The 19,024-nt window shown below is 45.1% G+C and overlaps 1 protein-coding gene across 1 annotated transcript in view; it reads left to right on the top strand.

Moving 5' to 3' along the window:
• The window catches only part of LOC138285815 (uncharacterized), a 569,249-nt gene that overhangs the window by 289,074 nt on the left and 261,151 nt on the right, over positions 1–19,024 (top strand). The window contains exon 7 of the mRNA XM_069226216.1: positions 1,526–1,636. Coding sequence (XP_069082317.1) covers positions 1,526–1,636 — 111 coding nt within the window. The remainder of the gene's footprint in view (positions 1–1,525; positions 1,637–19,024) is intronic.

The following is a 19,024-nucleotide window of genomic DNA, read 5'->3' as shown; positions in this document are numbered from 1 at the left end:
TCACCTCTTTAACCAGAATTTCCTGCTCCTCTGCACTGTAGCGACACTTTCTTTTCTTCTTCAAATTGTCCTGGTTCTGGTGTGGGTCCTCCTGACTGGTTCCTGGTCTGTTGTCATCTTCCTGGGGTCTGTACAGGCATCTGGGATCCATTTTGTCTCTCCTCTAATGAAATTGCTGTGTTCGCAGGGAATTTTGACGCTATTGCGTCAAAAAACGCCGCATATCCAGTGTGCGGTGTCGTAAATCGACCCACAGTCATTACCGCCACGCTAACGTCATTTAGCTTTACGACGTGACGCTGCAGTGTGCGTAAAAAAAAAATGACTTACACCTGTGGTTTGCGCCGCCGTGCATCAAAGTGTAAATTTAACGCCCGCATGGCGCACCGAAATGGCGTTAGCCGGCGGTAATATTTTTGATGCAAAACTGCGCCGGCGCAGTTTTGCATCAAAAAGTATAAATCTGGCCCTAAGTTTCTCCCACGCTTGATTTGCATACCAGCATCAGGGCTGATGCATACTCCCACCAATTACCTTTTTCAATGTGCAACACTTTCTTACATCATGATAAATGTCCACTTGAATGGGAAGGGTCGTAATGCTGTCAAACTATGAATGGGAAAGCAGGTCTTCTGTCCTTTGCCTCCGCCTATGCTAATGCTATTACTCCTATGTACAGTAATACACACATCCAAGCCCATTGTAATGAATTATGAAACAGACCTCATTGCGCACAACCCCTGTGTCCTGCAATTCATTAGCACATTGCAGAAGGGAAAGACCTGTTACTAGCACAATGATGAGGAAAGGTAGTGCTGCTTTGCAACAGGTCCGGTCTGCGTATCTGGGCATGTGTCTTTATTTATTACAAAGATTGTATTTTAATGTTGAAAAGGTGTTCCAGGATCTTTGCAAAAGTGCTTTTGTTGTGAGCGGGAGGACATTTCGAAAGGTCAGGAATGTATGGACTCTTACTATAGCACTAGTGCTACAGGAAGTAACTTTTATATAATCATTTATTTCTTGAAACTGCAGTCATCATTACGAACTCTTTCTGAAGAGTTAAACGCTGAATTGCTGGACACAGGAGTTGCTTCTCAGCTCATGCAGGTTGAGAATCATACCGAGACACAGATGGCTTTGATGCCCTGGATGCTTTGGAGAAGGGATGGGTGCACATTTCTTACCTATTCCCCCTTCCAAACCATGACACCTACTAAAGTACAAATACATCACACAAGGCAGAAGTCTAACCACTGCAAGGGAGACATCTTGGAGCCGGAAGACATCAACGGCATTATGTTCTTTGAGGGGCAATAGCGTATAGCCCCATTCAGATTCTGACTCAACAATGCATATGATGGTTAGCAAAACTCACCAGCAATTCTGTAATTGTTTCATTTCACTTTTGGAAACAGTAGTGCTTGATAGTCTGAAATACAGATGAAAATGATGTAGAGCACATTCTTCACTAAAGAGAGCATCTCTGTACAACAATGACCAATAATGTCCTTCTGTGATGTAGATGGTGCCGCGGACGAGGCAGGCCTTCAGGTTGGTGATATAGTGATGGCTGTGAATGGAACAGATGTCACCAGTATTGCACATTCGGAGGCGGCAGCCCTAGCAAGGCAAGGTAAGAATGAGCTTGGATAGCCATACAACTTCATTGCTTTAAAACAAACTCTGAATGGTGGTTTTTAGAATAAAGGCCTGATTAAGAGTTTGGCGAACGGGTTACTCTGCCACAAATGTGACGGATATCCCGTCCCCCATATTACGATGTCCATAGGATATAATGGAATCGTAATACAGCAGACGGGATATCCGTTACGTTTATAGTGGAGTAAAGCCATCAGCCAAATTCTAAATTAGGCACTAAGCTATGAGCTGTACAACAGGTTTACATTACAAACATTTCATTAAATGTAGCTGAAAATGTATGTTTTAGGTTAGAAGGTAATTTTTTTTAATTCTCAACAGTGATTATCTCCTAAGTTGGACCACTAACTGCTGTTAGTGCAGAAGGAATTGAAGAGAATTTTTATCAATCACAGCACGCACCGTGCCCAAGGAGCGGGCGGTGCATGGGGGGGTAAGGGAAAATAAACATTAAATACATTTTTTTAAGCGCTTACCTGGATTGTCACCATTGCCGACACCACCACGCCTCTCCTCTGCTGTAGGCACAGGCTCTCAGCTTGCCCTGCAGCCAATCCTGATGCTGCTCAGAGCAAAAAACGCCGCATATCCAGTGTGACCCACAGTCATTACCGCCACGCTAACTGCCCGAGACGGCCAGCCAAACATACATGCGCACTGAGGGAGACTGCTGTGCACCCCCCTTCAGTGCTTGTCAGAGCCCGTGGCCCCGCCCTTTTACAAGAAAATGATAATAAACCCAGTTTATCGTTTTCTTGTAAAGGTTTTACAGCTGCTGCAGCTGGCGTGGGGACAACACTCCTCCGCCCTAGCAGAGGAGTCGCCGCTGATTGTTATCCAGCTATAATTCTATTTCACATACTTCTCAAACAAATGCTGACTCTGTGCATGTCTGATGCTTGTAAAACCGAATTCACTTCTTCAGGTAACACCACACTATAATATTTACACCTGTGCATTCAATTGTTGTACAGTTATAGACGGATTACCCTTTTGTGAATACCAGGCCAGCCACTTTCTTGTGTAAACATGCTTACAGCTGAAATTACCTATGGGAATGGGCTATACACCTCTTACGAGACACTTTTAACAGAGAATCAAAATATTAAAAATGCAACTTAAATTTACGAATGGCATATTTTTATATTGTGACAGGTTATGTATTTAGAAAAATCAATTAATTCGAGCCAACAAAATGTAGACCTAATTCACGCTTCTCTTTATGCCCCTAAATTCAACTTCACTGTCATGTTAGACCTGGGTTTATAGTAACATAATCTCTAGAAATGTAAGGCAGAAAAAATAATTTATGACCATTTAAAATTTACAAGTGGAGTAGTTTTTTAGCAGTTTACTGTTAATGGTGAGCTATAATTACTGACAGATGGTGAACATCTATAAGTTCTGGGAATCCTCAAGACTTCATCCTGAACTTCCTCATGGAGTTCATATACATACACGGATGCCCTCATTCTGAGTGGCCTGATATTAGGATGCAATTCTACCACCCTGGCGAATACCAATGCCACAGGATGCGATTTTCCCCAGTGGGATATTGCCTTCCTGTTATTAGCTTGTTTTCCCTTGATCTTAGCTACAAAACATAGAACCTCATTTACAAGGCCCGTGGCAGAGGGCAGCGCCCTGCACCCCCGGGGAAGGCCAGAATTGCACCGTTTCTACAAGATATGGTGCATTTCTATCCTCCCTTCTCTGCGCTGGCTCATAAATTGCTGCCTAGCGCCAAACCAGACACCCTTGCACCATGGTGCAAGAATGCCTGTGTTGCGGGGATGATTGCTAACAATTACAAAATGTGTTTTCCTCTTTCTATGTGTGCTGCAAAATTCAGCACGCATAGAAAGAGGAAAAAACAGGGAGAAATAAAGATATTTCTCCCCGTTGCATCATTCTTATGCCACCCGTGAGGTGGTATAGTAATCTGACGCATTCCCAGACTTATAAATCTGAGAATGCATCAGATTCCTTCAGGTTCCATGGGTGTTGCGTGGGATCGCCCCAAGCAACACCCATGGAACGCTGCTTTCACACAGTGAAATGCATTAAAGGGGTCCATATGCACAAGGCCATGAAAATCACGCAAGGTGGCTTTGCATGGACTTTTTAAATTTGGGCTGGCACACTGTGCCACCTCACTGTAAAAGAAATGACACTCTATTGGCACAGTGCGCCACTAGGGCATCGTAAATGTGGCCCTTGGAGTCTCGTGGCTTTTCGCAAAACAAATTTCATCAGGAACAAGCTGGTGAAAGTTGTACAGAGAAGTACCATCATGTTGGAGCAAAATATGCCAACAATCTGTAATGGTGATTTGAGTGCAAACCTCTATTCGCCCGAGTCTACATTGCTGAGCAACTTAGACTGATAAACCTTAATTGCAAAAAAATGTTGCAGTAAGTATGCAAAAAATGCTGTGCAAAATTCCCAGACATCCCAATATTTTCATGGATAGAGAGCAGGAAAGTGATTTACCCACATGGAGAAACCTATTGAATTAAAACAAGAATGAAATAGCAAATGTATTAATTCCTTTGTTTGACTATAAAACTAGTAGTTTTTCAGTTTAGGTTGAAGTGAATGCTTGCAAACAATATGTTTTTTTGATTTGTGTTTCTTGAGCTTGGGATGCTTAGGTTTCTCGCCTTAGGGAAATTTGGGAATACTCAACAATAGTATGTCCAAAAAAGCAAACTTAGGACTTGTAAATTTACTATTTGGGTATCAATACCTATACTCTCTTTACTAAATGGCAACTTAGAATATAGCTGCCAGTTTTCCAGTCTACTCAGACCACAGACGCCAACCTCCAACTTCCAGGCAGTTAACTGCCCCCCATATTATCACAATCTTGACTGCTTTGTAAGGGCATTATCGCCAAAAGTGGATCTGCAGAGGTAGTGGAAGCACTTTTTATGAAAACGTTTACCAGGCTAGTTGCTGCTTCATAGCCCCCAGCTTTTCTTTCAAAATATTTTATTAGGTTTTAGTAAATGCAACATACAAAAATTTAAATTCTGTGGTAAAAGCACATGCATTGCATTTATTAGTCCTTCACATTAGTCATTGTTGCACATAATTAATTTAATATGTCTGATCATTACATTATTCTGCACTAAGAAGCACAAAAAGTGTATTCCTACAAAATATTGTGTGAAAAATATTGTGAGACACAAATATTGTGCCAAAAATATTGTGATGTCAATAATATAATGGGGCAGAATATAGAAGGGATGAATATGTTTTAGGTAGTTATACGTAATATTCTTTTTATTTATTTAGTTACTTTTGATTTTTTGTGTTATTACTTTAATCTTAAGTATGTTTAATTATTTTTAGTGTTTTTTGAAAATTTGGTAAAACGTTTTAAGTTTTCAAAATTTGATGTCAATTTGATTTTTTTGGTGTGTTGTTGGATTTGTGGGGGAATGGGATTGGAAGTATTATAAATATTCATTTTTTAATTGATTATAATTAATTTGTTAATTAGATAATTAATGATGTATATTTGTTTAATTATCTCATAAACAATTTTAACAAAATGGTAATATTTTTTTACTTGTTTGTTAGGTAACTGAATGATTGTGTTATTAATTGATTTTAATAAATTGGATATTAATTGGATAATGTTTCAGTTTTGTTTAATAAATAATTTTATAGTTTTATCATACTTTTAAATAATATGTATTGTTATTGTTTTTGTTGTTGAATTTGTTTTGTGGTTGTTGGAATTTTTGGGGTCATAGGGTGGGAGATATTTTAAGTCTATTTTTCATATGTTTGATTTAATTTTTAAATATTGTTTTATGTACTTTATATGCTCATGTGGTGTTTTTAGTTGTTAATAACGTAAATGTATTATGTGGTGTTAAAATGTAATTATTTTTATTGGTTATAAACACAAATTGAAAATAATAAACAAGAAGTAACAGCAGGCATGACACAGGTTTGACATACAGTTTCCTTTAGGTTATACCAGTAATGTTAACACTTTGGGCATTAGATACTGTGGGACTGGCCTGACAGGTTGGGCCAATCGTCTAAGCGATAGTTTTGGGCTCCACCCTTCCACTCATCTCCCCTCTGTAGGCCTCCTGCGGGGACCATATTTTCTCCTACTTCTTAGGGTATCCCCTGCTTTGATAGATCATCTTATTGCGAGCACGCACCAGTCCACATCATGCTTGCAGTCTTGCAAGGCCAGGAATTCTGGTACCCCCAGTTTTGTGCTGTGTTCCGCTTAGCAACCCCAAGGCCCAAGGATAGCCACAGCTTGTTGTATCTGGGTGGTGGGTCATCATCCCACATGTTGACTATGCAGGATTTAGCTGTGTCTGGTATGGAGCATCCCGTTACCTCTCTCAATGTTTCCCTAATGGATGCCCAGTATGTTTGCATCATAGTGCAGCTCCATGCCACATGTAGGAAGGTTTCCACCTCACCACAGCCACTCAGGCAGATAGTTGTTGGGCATCTGCCCATGGCATGGAGGGTTGCTCAGTAGTAGTAGGAGCTACAAAGTATGCATAGCTGGACTGATCAAAACCTTGACTTGATACCAATGTCTCTGGACACCCCAAAGGCCTTCTTCCCACTCCCGCTCCTCAAAGTCACCAACCTCTGCTTCCCATTTAGCCTTATGTGTTCTACAAAGAGGTTGACACTGGGACCCTTTGCCTTCTTGGGACCCCAACCTAGCGCAGATTGTTCCTTCGTGATCGTCCTTTGATGTCTTCCAGCTTGGACTGCATTTGAGTGTTGTCTTTCAGTGGGAGATCAACTTGTTGGCACAGTGTGGTGCTGGAGCCCGCAATTTCCATCACTGCTGCTTCTGTGTCCTTTACTCTGTCATTGATCTTTTTGATATCCACCCACAATAGATACATTTCCACCATCAATGAGTCTAATTTTGGTTCCAGCATACATTTGATCCCCTGAAATGCCGCCATTATTTCTGTGAATAGTGAGTTGCAGGACAGTATTGGAAAGGAGGGTCTCTGGGTGGTGTCTCTTAGTTGCGTAGGGAGGTGTCTGGGATCACATATTTGTCTACTTTGTTGGTGTGGTTTGCCTTCTCTTTCACCCACCTTGTAGGTGTGGGACTCTGTTAAACCTAGGAGAATGGGAGCTAATCACCACTGCCTGCCAGAGGGGAGAGAAGGTAGGGGAAGAGAAAGATTGAAGAGTGTCCTCCTGCCCTTTGCGGTCTGTCAGTTTTGCACTGTTTGCTTGTCCCACATCAACTCTGCGTTTGCTGTTCCATTCTCAGGACCATTTGGGGATTCCCCTTGGTGTTGTCCCTGAGCCACCACTGCTCCATGGGAAGATGGTGGTAGGAAAGGGGGTTAAAGTGGTGACGTACCCCTGCCCACGGTGCCCCCTTCAAGTGAGTTGTGAGGCAAGTCCTTGCTGCCATTATGTCCCTAATGGAAAGTCCTGTGGATGGGGCTTATCAATGCTGCTTCCAGCAGGGGGCTTCGCTCCTGGCTCACAACGTTATAGCTAATCCTCTGTCTTTATAATGGGTAATTGAGGCTGCACTGGAGTTAGTTCCTGTGGGGCATGTACAACTGGCTTGTCGAATGCCATGCCCACTACTTATGTCGCTGGACTCCGTCTGTCCTCCTTCTGTCCTCCTTCTGTAGCCAGGCAGTCAATGAGGCCTCAGGCCCATGTCGGGTCAGGCGGGGCCAGTGCCTCACTTTACCATCTCCAGTGTGGGTTAGGGTCCTATCAGGCTGCTCTGCGTCCCACAGTGCCTCCCCACACTTGTCAGGATCCTGGAGGGGAGGGGAGATGGGGAGCAGGCGGGCAGAACATCACCAGCTTCACAAGCGCTCCCCGGGCCCAGCGTCAATATGGGGTCCTCTAGGTCACCTTGTGGGTATAATCCAGCCACAGCAGCCAGGTTCAGAGGTGTATTCTCACTGGCGAGTTGCTCCAGTGTAATCTGGCATGTTCTGCAGGAGCCCCAGGCTAGATTGAGCAGGGGTCTTGTCGGATTAGTGTGGGATTTTACAGGCGATTGCACCGGGGCATCCGAGCTCGCTTAGGAAGCAGCTAGCATGCTTGGCTACTAGCCTCGCCCCGTGTGAATAATAAATATAACCATTTACAAAGTTTAGCGTTCCTCATTGTTGCTCAGTTTGGAGTGGGAAAAGTAATCTAAACCCACATGTGAATATTAAATCTAACTGTTCCAAGTTCCAGTGCTTTCTCTACTGTTGCTTACATTAGTATGGAAATAGTAAATCTAACCCCTTGAAAATTCAACATTTTCGCTATTGTAGCTCAGGTTGGAGTGGAAATAGTAAATGTGACCCCTCCAAAGTCCAACACTTTCCTTACTGTTGCTCAGGTTGGAGTGAGAATAGCAAGTCTGACTCGTTCAAAGTTCAACGCTTTCCAAACTATTGGTTATATTGGAGCGATTATAGTAAACCTACTCCTCCAAATTTGAACATTTTCTCTACTGTTGATTATGTTACTGTGGGAAAAGTAAATCAGACTTGTCCAAAATCCAACAGTTTCCCTAGTGCTGCTCAGAGCCTTAACGTAAGCAGCTCAGGATGCAATCCCTACAACCCCCGTCCTGCCTGGTGGTTGGGTGGGACAGCCACTTGTCTGGAGAATTTTGAAGTAGTGGTGAACATGGGAGAGGAAAAGGGCCCCATTCGTCTCCCCTATATCATTCTGAAATGGTAATCCCTCCTGCCTTCCTAGCTGTTAATCACCACCTCGGCTGCTCGTGCTGCTCCAGTTACATTTTTGGGCAAGCAAGCCAAGAGCAGGTACTTCTGGAAATTCCCTGGAACCTTGACACCAACATCTGGGCAGTTGAACATACGAGCCTCCGATCCAGTTTTGTCACACTTTACCAATCTTTCCACCTCTGTAGCATTGTACGGCCTGGCTCCCCCTCCACATATTAAAATGGGGAAAGACAAGGCCTTGATGGTGGGAGCCCAGTCAAAAATTGACAAATTCAAAACATGCCTTTCCGACTCCAATAGGCAGCAGATAGCCAGAGAGCACAGCCCACTACCTCCTGTCACCACAGATGTGGTCTAAATACTACAAGTCATCCAAACCTCATAAGAAGCCTTTGAATCAAGGTTCTGCGAAGTTGGAACCGACATCACTGTACTCTGTCAAGACCTGTGCAATGTGGCCGGGAGGTTTACTGCAGTGGAGGACAGGGTGTGCACCCTCGAAGATGCTTTAAGGAACCTCAAGACCAGGGTGACTGCATTGCTCTCAACGATTTGCACCCATGAGAATAGAGTTGAAGACTCTGAGAATGACTATTGTTGGAGCAACCAGCAGTTTGTGGGCTTCCTTGAGGGAATCAATACCCCTCACCCATAGACTTTTATTGAAAACTGTCTTAAATCTCAGGTTCCTGAAGAGGCTCTCTCACCCTTGTTTGTTGGTTGAACAGGTGCACTGGGCCCTGGCCTCCCCCAGAGCACCACCGTGCCCTATCATCGCCAGGATACTGAACTTTCTCAACCAAGACGCGATCCTCTGGTAAGCATGTATCCAGGATAAGCTTCACTTTCAATCATCCTACATCATTATTGGAAATGGCTCTTTCTACAGGGTTTCATCTGTCTTTTTGGCTTCAGACCTCCTGTTTTTGATCCTGTGTTGAATTCAATTTTTGCTGGCTTTAGGACTCTGGGCACTTTACCGCTGCTGACCAGTGATAAAGTGCAAGTGCTCTCTGTCTAAATGGTATTGGTGATTAGTTTATTCATGATTGGCTTATTTGATTTACTAGTAAGTCCCTAGTACAGCGCACAGTGTGTGCTCAGGGCCGGTAAATCAAATGTTACTAGTGGGCCTGAAGCACTGATTGTGCCACCCACATGAGTAGCCCTGTAAACCTGTCTCAGACCTGCCACTACAGTTTTAACCTGACATTTCAACCTGGCAAGTGCCTGGCCCAAACCTTCCCTTTTATTATATGTAAGCCACCTCTAGGGTGGGCCCAAGGCAACCCTGTGGCCAGTGTGCAGTGCATTTAAAAGGTAGAACACATATTGGTGTTGTTTACATGTCCTGATAGTGAAATATTGCTATAGTCGGTTTTCACTATTGCAAGGCGTATCTCTCCAAAAGGGTAACATGGGGATTGCCTTGAAATATCTTGTAAGTGTATTTTTCCATTGGGAGCCGACAGAGAAATGGTGTTTGGTGTCTCTGAACTCACAATTTAAAAATACATTTTTTGGTGAAGTTGTTTTTTAAATTGTATGTTTGAAAATGCCACTTTAAGAAAGTGGGCATTTTCTTGCTTAACCATTCTGTTCCTCTGTCTGGCTGTGGAATACACATCTGGGTCAGAATGACAGTTGGGCAGTTTGTGAACTCTCTCTTGATAGTCACACAAAGGGAGCTTAGGTGTTCCCTGCATGTCCTGATGGGGCATCTTGGGCTAGAGTGGGGGGAGGAGCTGACACTTGCACCTGATAGAGCTGTGCCTGTCCTTACACAAAGCAGTCTCAAACCCCCTGGAGTGTGTCTGGGGCCAGGACACGTAAGGAAGGATCTTGTGCCCTACAAAGACTTTCCTTTGAAGTTTGCCTGCTTCTAAGGTAGAAATGTGTATAAGTACTGGACCTCTGAGCAGGTGTGGCTCCTCCGTTAGGACAGAGGAGTGTCGCCCTCCCGCCAGCAGCAGCTGCTGCAAACCTTTTACTTAAAAACAGTAATAAACTATTGTTTTTTAGTAAAAGGGTGGGAGGCCACGGACTGTGACAAACACTGAGGGGGAGTGCACAGCACTCCCTTTCATTGTGCATGTATGTTTGGCCGGCCGTCTTGGGCCAGCCAAACACAGATGCGCAGTAGGCTCTCTTTAGCCCAGGATGTTGTTGCCGGGCTGAAGAGAGCAGGAACAGGCTCCCAGTCTGCCTGGGAGTGCCCTGGCAGGGCACTCCCAGCCGATCCTAATGCTGCTCTAAGAAGCATCAGGATTGGCCGCAGGGCAGGCTGGGAGCCTGTGCCTGCAGCAGAGGAGCGGTGCAGTAGTGACCGCAGGTGTGGCAGCGGCAGCAGCGGCAAGAATACAAGTACGTTTTTTCTTTATTGATTTGCACCCCCCCTGCGCCCGCTACCCCACCCCTAATAAGCTCTGCGAGCTGCTCCTGCCTCTGAGCCTGCAACTTTAGAACACTTCTGGACTGTGGACATTCTACCAGGAAGAAGAGCTAGATGCTGTAGGAGAGACTGCCACTCTGTGCTTTGCCTCGCTGGCCTGCTGCTTCTGTCCTGGAATTGAAAGGACTGGACTCTGCCAAAGCACCTGTGGCCCTGTGGTGTGATTGCGACATTGAAAAGTCGACGCCTCATGTCTTGACCTGCTGGAATCACGGCCCGCTGGTTCATAAGAAACCGATGACTCTCCACTGATGCTGCATCACTACGCCTGCAACTGAAAGGATCCGATGCCTCACCTCCCCTACCTCACGAGGATCCAATTCTTCACATTCCCAGTAGCAGTAAGGAACCAATGCCATATAGACTCCAGTAATGCCTCTCCTCCCCAACTCCATGCAACGTCTTTGCTTCCTTGTTTTCTAAAGGTACTGGACCTGGAGTCCGTGCCACTCTGGTACTGCCGCACACTCCCTTGCGAGTGCATCAGATGGTTGGGAACAACTCCATAAAGATGTCTTGATAGCCCCAATTGAAGCAATTTAATCTTTAAAAATGTGTTTCTTTGCTTGTGTATGTTACATTTTTGTCATTTTAATCTTGTTGTACTCAGGAAAATATTGGTTATTTTTCTAAACTGGTGTGGAGTACTTCTGTGGTGTTTTCACTGTGTTTATGTGTGTGCGTACAAATACTTTACACGTTGCCACTGAGATAAGCCTGACTGCTTGAGCCAATCTACCAAGGGGTTCAGCAGGGTTTTTTTTAGCTGTGTGTCTCCCTTACCATGATTAGAGTGAGGGTTCCTAATTGGACTGGGTGCAAACAACTGCCAACTAGAGACCCCAATTCTAACAATCATGCATCTTCCCAGACTACACAAAATCAATGCAAAAACAGTGCAGAAGCAGAAACTCAGGATAATGGGGGTCATTACAACCTCGGCAGTCTTTTTACAAGACCGCTGAGGGACCGCCGTGCTGAAGACCGCTAGTGCAGGCGGTTTTCCGCTCGGCGCATTATGACTACTGGCAGCCCTCCGTCCTTTCCCGGACGGAGAGCCGCCAGCAGCCATACTGGCGGTTGGCGGAAAAGTGAAGATTGCTCCACCTCTACAGCTACATCAACAGAACACCGTTCTGTTGACGGGATGCTGGCGGCCGAGCAGCCCCCATGGATCCCGTCCCCTCCCAGAGGATCAACGGACCAGGTAAGTTGATCGCCGTTAGGGGAGGGGGGTGTTGTGTGTTGTGTGCATGCATGGGGGTGTGCGTGTGAGTGTGTAGAGGGGGTGTGTGAGTGCGTGTATGCATGTGGGGGGTGTTGTGTGTTTGGAAATGTGTGCGTGTCTGTCTGTATGGATGTGTGCCTGTATGTCTGAATGTGGGGGTGTGTGTATGACTGTGTGTGTGGCTGTTGGCATGTTTGTTGGTGTGTGTGTGCGGGTATGTGTGTTGGTGGTGCCTGCGTGCGTGTCGGGTGTGAATCTGTAATGTGATGTTGGGGGTGGGGGTGGGGAGGGGTGTCCTGCCACCTTCGGGGTTGGCAGGGGGGTGGGGGGTGTCGGGGAAGGACTCGGGGTGGGGGAGACCCCTATCAGTGCCAGGGAAGGAATTCCCTGGCACTGATAGTGCTCACCGCCATGGATTTTATGGAGGTTCCCAACCCCATGAAATCCATGGCGGTCAGCCGGGTCATGATACCGCCAGCGGTATTGTGATGGCCGCCGGGCTGGAGAACCATGTCTCCAGCCCAGCGGTCATCTCCGCCCTGGCGGTCTGATCGGAGAAGTGGCGGATGACCATGGCAGTCATAATTCCAAAATTCTTACCGCCAGCCTGTTGGCGGTAAGACCGCCGCTTCTCCGCCAACCGCCAGGGTTGTAATGAGGGCCTATGTCTCTTAAGTATATGCTGCTCTTCCTGGCATGGCGGGATGTCAACCACGGATCCCGTTCCCACTTTTTCAATACTCCTGAGGCAGTGTAGGAGTTGGCGACTGAACAACAAGTCCCCAGCAAGTCCCCAGATCGCACTACTGAATCGGGTCCTGACTGTCACCTGTTCCTAGAGCCGGAGTAGTCATAAATCAGAAACTTTGCCATTAGCAGATAATTTACATTTTCAAAGTTTTTCCTTTGTATTTTTTTTCAAATACATATTTTATTCAGCTGCGAACCTGCACCTAGTTGATCTCATTCATTCTCTAAAATGTGGTAAACTTACCTTTAAAGTTTACCCAACTTCTTGCCTCTTGTCTTCTAACTCCTTTTCTAGGTGGTTCTGGTGTTTCATCTGGACACATTAGGGCCCATATTTATACTTTTTTAGTGCTGCATTTGCGTCGCTTTTTGACGCAAAAGCAGCGCAAACTTACAAAATACAATTGTATTTTGCAAGTTTGCGCCGCTTTCGCAGCATAAAATGATGCAAATGCGGCACTAAAAAAGTATAAATATGGGCCTAGATGCGCTTGAACGGACTTTCAAGGGGTATTTAGTCCTACCATAGAAGTAAATATTACTGCCACAGGTGTCACACAGAATGCTTACAGTCTGTCTGTGTGGCAGCACTTGTATAGACACGTTTGTGTATGTTTCAAGATACATTGAAAAAGTCATTGTATTTATTTTTCCACTTAATTACTTTATTTAACATAGAAGTAGCCATAAGGGAAAGTCTCTATTAAAATAATCTAAGCAATGGCCAATGAAGTAACAGAGCTCAGTTAAGTGCTAGGTACGTTGTGTCTGTTAATCCCCTTCATTGCAGTGTGAAGCTTTAGTTTATTGGTAAAGGGTAAAATGTATTTCCTTCAGAAACATCTAGGTCTTTTAGGCCCGTATTTATACTTTTTTACTGCCACGTTTGCGTCATTTTTTTACGCAAAACCGGCGCAAACCTACAAAATACAGTTGCATTTTGTAAGTTTGAGCCGCTTTTGCGTCAAAAAATGACGCAAATGCAGCACTAAAAAAGTATAAATACGGGCCTTAGTTGTCTTTTGTACTTGCAGTTGTGAGCCTTAGGAAAGTCCTTTTTAGGTTGAGCTTACCAGCCAGAGCAAGCTGCCTAGCTGGAAAAGACTTATTATGGGCTTACCAAGAACTTTTAATGGGGGTCTACATCCCACCTATTAAGTACCATTGGTTGGCTTTATTGCTACTCTCATTTACTTGTTTCTTTTCGATGACTTTGCCTGTCCATTGTATGTTTGTGCCTCCCTAAAAGCATAGCATCTTTAGAATCCTCTTAAATGGCTGACTTGTGCCCTTTTTATGCTCACAAAAAAAGAAAAACAATAAAGAAATTGGTGATCCCTGGAGAGTATTAGTTACTTCCCCTCTTAGGTTATAGTTGATAGAACACAAAAAGAAAATAGGCCCAAATATACACTGAAAAAATAGGATTATGTAGTGGCATGCACTCCAGAGAATTATGTGTCGGTGATTTAGAAGACCAGTCAGTGCTCAAATGGTGGAAAACCACATTGTTGTCCTCGAGGAAGGATTTTGACTGAATGGAATGGAATCATTCTATGGACTCCTGTCGAGGGCTAGCTTTCCAAGAATGGATGTTACACTCTCTCTTGGATTTAGCTCAGCATTTCCCAAACTGTGGGTCCCGAGCCCACTGGCGGGTCATGAGCCAATGTTTGGTGGGCCGCAAAAGTCCAAGGGATAAATAAAGGTGCCTTTAAGATCTGTATTTATTTTGTCACATCAGATGTGCTTCAAAAACAGAGGACAAGTGCTAGGCTATATCATCTGGCAAATTTGCTCTTACCTTTTTAACATGGGAATTAATGTTTACAAACTCCTCTCAATTTTCCGTCAGAGTAGGTAAAGTAAAGTCAAATATGTGACAACCTTGCAGGGGTGCAGAGTGTGAAGGAAAAGTTTGTAGGGTGTCGTTTTTGTAACAAACAGCAATATGTAAATAACTAGAAATGAAAGTACACATTCACCAGTTAGGAACGCCAAAATGAAGCACATTGTTTTGCAATTCTGAAGTGTGAAGAAAACAAAGAATTTATAGGATCAAAGCAAATCAGGAAATTATTTTTTTACTTTGCTAAAAGAGATACAAAAAAATATGGGACTATTTTTGTGACGCACAAAGATGTAATCATTCATCAGTGATGGTACACAATACCTTATAATCAAGTCTGTATACATTTTATGTTTATCTGTAATAACGTGTCATTGAAGACCTTACAGCAGAAAAGCAATATAGTAACCCTGGGCATTCCTTTTCTTCATCAGAAAACAGTGACAGCTACAGTGTGCCACTGGCAGTGCTTGCAAAATGCTCATGTCCCTGATATTGTCAAACAATAGGAAACACGCACAACTCTTTTTCTGTTGGCGTAGACTATGGTAAGGTTGTGTTTTTTAAATCTTCCTATTATTGCACACATTCTCCCCAAGAAAGTATTTTACAACGTTTTCAATTAGAACCAGTCCTGTCCCTAATATTGACTTTAAACCCTGCGGGTGTGTGACGGGATACACTCTTAGCAGCAGAAAGACATTTATTGCCATCTCTTTCCCAAATAATGAGGGGCAGCAATTTCTATTCTATTCAATTCTTCTCTGAACCTTCTAATGTAAAATACATACCCCATATTTCAAACCATGTTGCATAAACTCTCAACACCCACACTACAATCGCTTTCTTCCGATGTCCATTTAAGGCAGTAGGACTTTATTATTATTCAAAGGAATTCGACATTCTGTAAATTAATCTCGAAGAAAAAGGTCCGATCCACAAAGGTATTGGCCCAGCTAAGTGGTTCTTCATTAACAGTGAAAGTGCATTTTAACGAATAACAAAACATGAATTGTCGGTCGTAAATGGATATACTCATACTTGAAGGTCTGCCACAATAGCAGACCTTTTCTGTGAATAAATCTGCCCAATGGGACAGGTTGCGAGTGCTCCAGGGAGGGATACTGATTGTAGGTTGTGGGTATGCACAAACTGTTAGCAGGCACATTCCCACCATCAATATGGATAAAGATTTACTTTTGTCAAGGACTGTAGTAAGTTCACAGTGGAATCAGGAGTGTACAACTTAACACGTAGGGAGAAACAAATCATAATCATGAAATGAAAATGTTTTACATTTTCCAATGTGTAACCTGTAGGAAACATAAGCCAAGACTTATCTAGGAGGAATATAAAGCACTTGGAATACCACCGCATTCACACAGCAAGGTATCTCACATGAAAGGAACCACGCAGTGTTACAAAAATAAAGGTAGTAGAACTGAACTAGATCAGTTATAGGCAGCCCCACAACTGGAGGTAAGTACACACTATAGCTATATATATATATATACACACACAATAAGTATTAGGCATTAGCATTGGCATGAAATAGCAGAAAATAGCTAGGGCCCAATGGGGGCCAAACCATATACTAAAATAGTGGATTGTGAAGTGAAGTTCCCCACCCAAGGATGTGGAATAGTTAGAAGGGAGCTGGGAGAACTTGAAACCCTCAAAGGTGAGTACCTAGATGACCCCCAGTGACCAGGAGAACAGAGGTAAGTTACCTGGTCTTCCCAGACACTAACAAAGGGACTTGGAAAAGGAAGATTGCTAGACTAGGACCAGTCCAGTGGAACCCAATGATGGATTCTGGATGAAGAGGACCTGCCAAAGAAGGGGACAGAGTCCAGTCCACACAGGAATGTCCAGTTGGGGCAGGAGCCACTAACCACCCTTCTGTGGATGAAGATCCGGGTCAACGATGGAAGATGAAGATCAGCTGTGGAGCCCAGGATCTGCAAAGAGGTCCTTGGAGTCATGCAGAAGATGTCCCATGCCTGTCGCCGGATGGCAGATGGTCAGTGGTCTGGAGGACTACCAACAAGCCTTGGCTTGGCATATCTGGTCAGAAAAGGATTTTCAGAGAAGAAGAGGACCAGCAAGGTCCAGGGGACTCGACCCTTGGAGGGGAGTCCGGGCTGACCCTCAACAGTCGGGAGAGCCACCAGAAGCAGTCGCAGTTCGCACAGGCAACCCACTGGCAGCAGGCACAGTAAGTTGCAGTGAGACCTAATCAGCACACCTGGAGAGGAGTCCCACATTGCTGGAACAGTAGAGAAGAGACTGTCCTTGAAAGGATGAAGTACTGGAGGCTGGGGCTACTTGGAGTCTGAAGATTTCTTGGAGCAGGACTCGACAAGCCTCGGTTGCTGCAAGAGTGGTGGTGCACAGGGGCATTGTCCTGGAGGAGGAGGAGGCAAGGGCTCACTGTCTCCCACGTTGGACAGAGGGTAGAGAGGACCAAGAGGACCCCTCAGGACTACCACCTGTGTTGTAGGATCCAGGCAGTTACTGCGGAGAGCAGATCCCAGCAGCTGAATGTCGCTGCCTTAGGTGCCTGCGGATGAAGGGGACCGATTCCTTCACTCTAAGGGAGATTCCTTCTTACTTCTTTGGAGCGGCTAAAGTCTCGCCAACTCCAAAGATTGCACAGCCATGGAAATGTTGCAATTACTGTTAGGAGCCGATGAAACAATTTTGCAAGGTGAGGTCACCTCGGGAGTTGCAGGCCTTTTGGTTCCTGTGAAGTCCAGCGGCGGTTCCGGTGGCCAGGAGCAGAAGAGATCAATGCAGAGAAGTCCTGGTGGAGTGTTGCATGCTGAATCTGGGGACCCACTCATAAGGGAGTCCCTAAGTAGCCCTAACAGGGGGCTTGGTCACTCTGCAGGGTGACCACCTATCAGAGGGTGTCACTGATGTCAGTCACCTGTCTTGACCAACCAGATACTCCCAGGGGGCTCTGCACATCTTGTTTTCAAGATAGCAGAATCAAGTGGTCACCTGGAGGAGCTCTGGGCAACATCCCTGGGGTGATGGACAAGGGAGTGGTCACTCCCCTTTCCTTTGTGTGCTTTCATGCCAGAGCAGGGACCAGGAGCCCAAGACTGGTGCAAACCTGATTATGCAAGGAGGGCACCAAATGTGCCCTTCAATGCAAGCCAGTGGCATGGGGAGGCCACCCCTCCCCAGCCTTGTAACACCTATTTCCACAGAGGAGGGTGTTGCATTCCCTCTCCCACAGGAAATCCTTTGTTCTGCCTTCCGCTCCTTGAGCTGGTCAAGCAGCAGAAGGGCAGAAACCTGTCTGAGGGGCTGCAACAGCGTGGGCTGCCCTAAAACCCTAAAAGACTGGTAGGAGCAATACTGCAGGATCATCTCAGCAGCCCCCAAGTGCATGGAATGATGCCACCAATACTGGCATTAGTATTGGGGTATGATTCTGACATGTTTGATATCAAACATGCCTAGGTTCGGAGTTACCTTTATGTAGCCAGACCACAAGTCCTGTTGACAATACTCGCACTTACAAAGTCCAGTGCATTGGAACTGGAGTTTGTAGGGGCAGGTCTGCTCATGCAGGGGTGCCCTCACACATAGGAACCTGCACCCTGCCCTTTGGGCTAGGAGGACCTACTTTAGGGGTGACTTACAGTGACCTGGGGCAGTGACCAGCAGTGAAAGGGTGCATGCACCTTTTCACGCAGGCTGCAATGGCAGGCCTGCAGACACAGCTTGCATGGTCTCCCATGGGTGGCCTAATACATGCTGCAGCCCATGGGGGATCCCTGGTGTACCAGTTCCCTGGGTTCCAAAATACCATATACTAAGCACTTACAGGGGTACAACAGTATGCCAATTTTATGGGTGAAATGGGACCAAAGCAACCAAATTTAAGGAAGAGAGCACAGTCACTGGGGTCCTGGTTAGCAGGATCCCAGTGAAAACAGTCTAAACACACTGATAAACAGGCAGAAAGTGGGGGTAACCATGCCAAAAAGAGTGACTTTCCTACACAACCCCCCCCAAAATGAAGGACAATAAGACTAACCTTGCCCAGTTGAGTCTTCATTGTCTGAGTGGAAATATCTGGAGAGCCCATCTGCATTGGAGTGGTTACTCCCAGGTCTATCTTCCACTGTATAGTCCATTCACTGTAGGGAGGTGGACCAACTCAACAATTTGGGATTTTCACCTTTCATCTGTTTAAGCCATAGGAGGGGCTTGTGGTCTGTCTGAAAAAGGGAGTGAGTGTCAAGCAGGTATGACCTAAGCTTCTTCAAGGTCCAGACCACAGCAAAGGCCTCCATCTCAATGGCTGACCAACGCTTCTCTTTGGAGTTGAACCT

This window comes from Pleurodeles waltl, chromosome 1_1, assembly GCF_031143425.1.
Source record: "Pleurodeles waltl isolate 20211129_DDA chromosome 1_1, aPleWal1.hap1.20221129, whole genome shotgun sequence".
Classification (NCBI taxonomy): Eukaryota; Metazoa; Chordata; class Amphibia; order Caudata; family Salamandridae; genus Pleurodeles; species Pleurodeles waltl.
This window is presented reverse-complemented; position numbering and strand designations above follow the sequence as displayed.